At 39.7% G+C, this 6,318-nt stretch overlaps 1 protein-coding gene across 1 annotated transcript; it reads right to left on the bottom strand.

Annotated features, from left to right (window-relative positions):
* Window positions 1-3,862: 3,862 nt before the first annotated feature.
* Window positions 3,863-5,083, bottom strand: LOC140889177 (uncharacterized). The gene has a single exon (XM_073296886.1). The coding sequence runs from the start codon at window positions 5,081-5,083 to the stop codon at window positions 3,863-3,865; it is 1,221 nt and encodes a 406-aa protein (XP_073152987.1).
* Between the last annotated feature and the right edge of the window lie 1,235 nt (window positions 5,084-6,318).

Below are 6,318 nucleotides of genomic sequence, written 5' to 3'. Positions count from 1 at the left end.
ACCCAAATAGCATCGAAGTGACGAGAAGTACGTGGCAAATGAGTGACAAAATCCATAGCCACATGTTCCCAGTTCCACTAAGGAACTTCAAGACTGTGCAGTAATCCTCCTGGTCTCATACGTTCTGCCTTGACTTGCTGACAGACCATACAACGAGATACAAACTCAGCTACATCCTTCTTCATGTTCTTCCACCAAAATTGAGGTCTGAGAATATGATACATTTTCTTGCCTCCTGGGTGAATGCTATAACGAGTGAAATGAGCTTCATTAAGGATGGCTGTGCGCAAGTCAGGAATATCTGGGACAACCAATCTTCCATTCAATCGAAGAGAGTCATCAAAATAAATTGAAAATCCCGATTGATGTCCTTGAGTCACTAAATCATAAGACTTCTGAATCTGATCATCCGACTTCTGAGCAGCTTTAATAATCTGAATCAACTCAGGTTCAACAGAAATCTGAGAAACACAGATAGCATTCCCTTGAATCTGAAAATTCAAACCAGAAGTACAGATATCCTCGTGCAACTTAGAAATATAGATTGAGGAGAGTTGAGCATCATTATCGACTTTACGACTCAAAGCATCAGCAATGACATTCACTTTTCCCGGCTGATATTGGATCTCACAATCATAATCTTTCAAAAGATCCATCCAACGCCTTTGTCTCATATTCAGATCAGACTGAGAAAATAAATATTTGAGACTCTTATGATCTGAATAAATTACAAATTGTTCTCCAAATAGATAATGTCTCCAAATTTTTAGAGCGAAGACAATAGCAGCCAATTCCAAATCATGAACAGGATATCTAGACTCATGTGTCTTCAACTGACGAGAACCATAAGTGTAACGCCCCGTTTTTATCTTAAATGAGTTTATTTGAGATAATCGGAGATTCCAGAGTTCAAGAGACGACTTGTATTTGATCAGGGACTACCTTGCAAATTTTGGAATTTTTCAGGGACTAAAACGCAAAAAATGGAATTGTTATAATATCTAGACTTTGACTAAGTCTCCCATTCTCCCTTCATCCCTCCCAAACGTTTCTCTCCCCCATTGAAGAACTCAACGTGAGTTTCAAGCTTTTGGATTTCCTCCCGAGCTCGATCCGTCCGTTAGAAATTATTTCTGAAGGCAGATTAGCGATCACGGCTGAGAGAGCTTCGTTATACCGTAAGTATTTCTCCGATCGGATATGTTTTGTTTTTCGGAGGTGGTTAGAATCAATTTAGATTCTAGTATGTTGTTCCTGGCGGAGTTCTGATCGTTTATTATCTGTCAGTTTTTAATTAGAGCGACGTTCGGATTTGTTATGAATTTTTGAAGGGATTTTCGAAAAAGTGAGTTTTGTGATTTGTTGGAATTGGATTGTTTTGGTTAAATGTTGATTGATATGAGTTGCTTAGATTGATATTATGCTGTTTGCATTTTCGGTTAGTTGAATTTATAGCCGTTATGCCGCCGGTTTGAGATTTTGGAAATTGGAGATTCGTTTGAGTTTTTGGGAGTTGCTCGTTTTGAATGGATTGATATTGGATTGATTTTATCTCCGCAGATTAGTTGAAGATCGTGGAGTTCCGAATTGGCAACTTTCGAATCGTTGAAGAGTTGATCGAGGTTTGGTATCGAGTTGATCCATCCTCGAAAGTTGAATTGAATTATCTTTATCGTTGAACTTGATTTGGAATGGAATTTTGATTTGGAATTCTTGTATCGATGTTGTTTCCAGGTTTGGAGCATCGACGTTGTTGAAAAGAGGTATAAGATGACTTGGAATGGAATGGAACGAATGACTCGAATCCGACTTGATTCGAGTGTTCCGGAAAAATCACATACTTGCATGTTAATTGATTATTTGAGTTATGTTGCATTGCATTCATATTGAGCATATGAACCCTGATTTGAATAGCGGGCAGGACGGCCCTTTTGATGATAGACGTTTTGGGAATTATATTGTGAGTGGCCTGGGTGTAGCTGTTTCACCTAGTGCTAGCATACTCCTTATAGTTGCACCAAAGTCTAGAGGATGGAGATACGTAGCACCACCTCGATCGGGAGAGTCGGTGAGTTGTTTACGTGATCTCGTCCTCGGGATCCCAAAAGCAAAAGCTGAAATGTTTTGATTATCCGACTTGATAATCTCAGATTTAAAGACATGCATTGCATTTATGCATATGAATTGAGTTTTAGACATGCTTGTGGAATTGCATGGTTGTTATTTGAATATGTAGAAGATGATGCATTTCGTTTGAGATGTTTTTATGATATTGCATGTTTGTCTCTTTTACTGGGAATATTATTCTCACCGGATTATCCGGCTGTTGTCTTGTCTTTGTATGTGTGCTTGGCAACAGGTGGAGCAGGACCGAGTCAGAGATCGCATGGCTAGGTGGTCGAGTTGATAGAGTGAGGCCTTGTTGTTGTAGAAGTCGATTATGTAATCGAACTTGTTTTGTAATGCATTGAAGTTAGATTGAAGCATGTTCTATTATTTTGAGATTGTACAACTTTAGAACTTCATGTATTGTATTTTGATAGTTTGGATATCAATGCATGCTTATGATTAAGTTGGTTTATGGTTTTGCACTTTCCCAAGCTTTAGATTGGCTTTTTGGGAGTGTTTTTAAGTGCAACTCGAAGGGGCAGCACGCCCACGCGATTGGAGGAGCGCCCGCGCCCTCCTGGGCTTCAAATTTGCCTTTTTCCGAAGGCACGGCGCGCCCGCGCCCTTGTATTCGAATCCGCGGCGCGCGCGCGCTGTAAAAAAAAAAAAAATTTGCTTTATCTCTTGGATCTTTGGATGTCTATTGATAGGATTAATTCTTGATTAGATGATTAGAATCGGGGTCTCACAATAAGCCACTACTCGGCCATGTTGCATCAAGACACAACCTAATCCTCGAGACGAAGCATTTGTGCAAACAACAAATCCTCCAGAACCACTTGGAATTGTAAGTACTGGTGCAGAAGTCAATCTCTTCTTCAACTCAACAAAACTTGACTCACATTCATCAGACCAAATTAATTTTTGATTTTTCTGAGTCAACAAAGTGATAGGTTTAGCAATCTTTGAGAATCCTTCAATGAATCTACGATAATAACCAGCTAAACCCATAAAACTCCGAATCTCTGGCACATTTGAGGGTCTTGGCCAATTCAACACTGCTTCTACTTTACTTGGATCAACAGAAATACCATGTTCAGAGATAACATGGCCTAGAAAGACAACTCTGTCTAGCCAAAACTCACACTTGGACAACTTTGCATAAAATTGTTTCTTTTGAAGAATTCGAAGAATTAACCTCAAGTTCTTAGCGTGTTCTTCTTTGGACTTGTAATAAATAAGAATATCATCGATGAAAACAATGACAAACTTATCGAGATATTTTCTGAATACACAATTCATCAAGTCCATGAAAATAGCAGGAGCATTAGTCAAACCAAAAGGCATAACTAAAAATTCAAAGTGTCCATATCTAGTGCGAAATGCTGTTTTTTGTAACATCTTGTTGTCTAACTCGTACTTGGTGATATCCAGAGCGAAGATCAATTTTGGAATACACCGCCGTACCTTGCAACTGATCAAACAAGTCATCAATTCTTGGAAGCGGATATTTGTTCTTGCTAGTTGACTTATTCAATTGTCTGTAATCAATGCACATTCTCATCGTGCCATCTTTCTTTTTAACAAAAAGAACAGGAGCACCCCAAGGTGAAGAACTTGGGCGAATATAACCTTTACTCAACAATTCCTGTAACTGTTCTTTCAATTCTTTTAACTCAACAGGAGCTAATCGATATGGTGCTTGAGATATAGGTTCAGTTCCTGGCATAAGTTCTATACTGAACTCAACTTCTCATTCTGGTGGAAATCCAGGAATTTCCTCAGGAAATACATCAGAAAATTCACAGACAACAGGAATGTAAGATATTGACCGCCCACCTTGAGACAGATCGACAGCATAAACAAGAAAACCTTCATTTCCTGAGTCCAACAGACGAGTCATTTCGATAGAAGAGACTAAAGGAATCTTAGCTCGTGAACCTCGACCATAGAAATTCCACTTAGGAGAAAAACTAGGTCTAAATCGAACTACGCCTCTAAAACAATCAACAGTGGCTTTATTAGAAGTCAGAACATCCATACCCACAATACAATCGAAATCATGCATAGGTAGGACTATAAGATTCAGGTACAACACATTATCAGCATAGAGCAACACCGCATTAAACACAGCATCATCAGTTATGATCATTTTTCCCATTGGAGTAGCAACTGATAAATTACCATTCATACTAGTGGTGCAAAGATCATGGGAAGCGACAAATGCACGAGATATAAACGAATGCGATGCTCCAGTATCAAAGAGTACTCGTGCTGTAAAACCACATAGAGTGCAGTTACCAGTAATTACAGTACCTGGAGTTGCCTGTGCCTCGTCCTCTGTCAAGGCAAATACACGAACTGGTGGCTGATTTTGCTGACCACCTTGACCTCTTGATTGCTGATGTGGCCTGCTCGACTGCTGAGAAGAGTGGGATGGTGCAGAAAATTTGCCACTAGGTGTTCCACTACCTGCCTGCACTGATTTTCCTGTCTGACTGGGGCAAACTCGAGCAAAGTGTCCTGGTCTGCCACAAACATTGCAAAGTCCTTGAACTCCCACACATTGATTGCTGAAATGTTTCCCACCGCAGTTATCACAATAAGGACCAGTGTAGCATTGTCCACTCTGCTTTCCAGAACCTTCAGAACTAGTAGAACTAGAGCCAGATTTCTTGAATTGTTTCCCTTTTGGACGTAAAGATGAAGTACTAAAATGACTTGAAGATTGCTTGCCAGATTGGTGCTGGATAGGAGTCTTGTTTCCACTTCTCCTTCGAAAACTTGTCTCAGCCCTTTTTGCCAATTCCACAGCTTCGGGATAATTCATTGGCTTTCCAGTAGAGACAAATGGATGCAAGCGATCATCTAATCCTTCAGTGAAGCTTTCAACAATAGCTCCCTGACTAGCAGCAACATGAGGAGCATACTTCAACAGTTCGTAAAAAGTATCAGCATAGTCTTGAACCGACATATTTCCTTGTTTCAAGTTATGGAATTCAGTTGATTTGGCACTATAGAATGATGGAGGACAATAAATTTCCCTGAACTTGAGCTTGAATACATCCCAAGATGGCGTTAGATTCCAAAGTCATCAAGGTAGTAGCCCACCACATCTTAGCACGATCCTTCAACTGGTGGAGTGCTAGCTTCAAACGTTGCGCCGACGGATATTCAATCAAATCAAAGAGATCTTCAATCTCGGTAATCCAGATTTTAGCTTTTTCAGGTCCCTCATTACCAAAATAACGAGGTGGACGCATGGTATGGAAACGAGCAACTAACTCATCCATCCTAAGTTGTTCCAATCGTCCAGTAGCTTGGTTAACCTCGGTATTAACATCAATGCGAGGTCTCCCACGACCACGCCCACGTTCAGCATTATTACCACTTTCAGCCATTCTATAAATATAAATCATAATAAGAATTAGAATGAAAATAAACATATCATATATGCACATAAACATGCTGAAAAGTAGCAACAACAAGCGCAAAAATCAAATTTAGTGTCTAGACTCGAGTGTCCTAGACTCTAGTTTGAGCATATCCCAGTTTATGCTCTGATACCATGGTGTGAGGCCCAGTTACTCTAATTACATTTAATTATCATACAAACAAGTAATTAGAAGTCAAAGCAGCGGAAAAACGATTTAAAATAAATTTTTGGCCTATAAAAATTTCGGCATGACCTCCCCGTAAGTAGGACATCCCAAAATACACAGACAACAGTTTATTTAAAATAACTAAAACTAGGACCTCAACAAACTTAAACATCACACAACCATGTGCCGGCCAGGCACGAAAACAAATTAAAACAGTTAACACATACCTGAGCCGACAAGGCTTGATAATAATTTAAAACATAGCAGGAACTCTCAAATACAACACAAATACATCGGGGCATCTCCCCGGAGAATATAAAAATGACTCTAACATAATACATAATATAACTCCGATAATACATAATATAACTGGGAGACAAGACATGATCCAACCTCCTCAACGAGCTCCGCCAGCGGACCCTCCGCCTGGTGCTGAAAAGTCACTTGGGTAGCCTACCATGGTGCAAAACAACAGCCACAGTAGCCCCCCCAGAATTAACTGAGGTTAGGATTCTGGTATGAAATAGTTAGGCAACAACAACAAAACATATAAACTATGCATAAACACATTATAAAATGTAGTATGCAATGCATGAACTGGGCTCAA

The sequence above is a fragment of the Henckelia pumila genome, chromosome 3, assembly GCF_033568475.1.
Source record: "Henckelia pumila isolate YLH828 chromosome 3, ASM3356847v2, whole genome shotgun sequence".
NCBI lineage: Eukaryota > Viridiplantae > Streptophyta > Magnoliopsida > Lamiales > Gesneriaceae > Henckelia > Henckelia pumila.
Note: the sequence above shows the minus strand (reverse complement) of the source record. Positions and strands in the feature narration are given on the sequence as shown.

Excerpts from the sequence above, each read along its gene's own strand:
- LOC140889177 (XM_073296886.1), bottom strand. The coding sequence starts at position 5,083 with ATGTCGGTTCAAGACTATGCTGATACTTTTTACGAACTGTTGAAGTAT.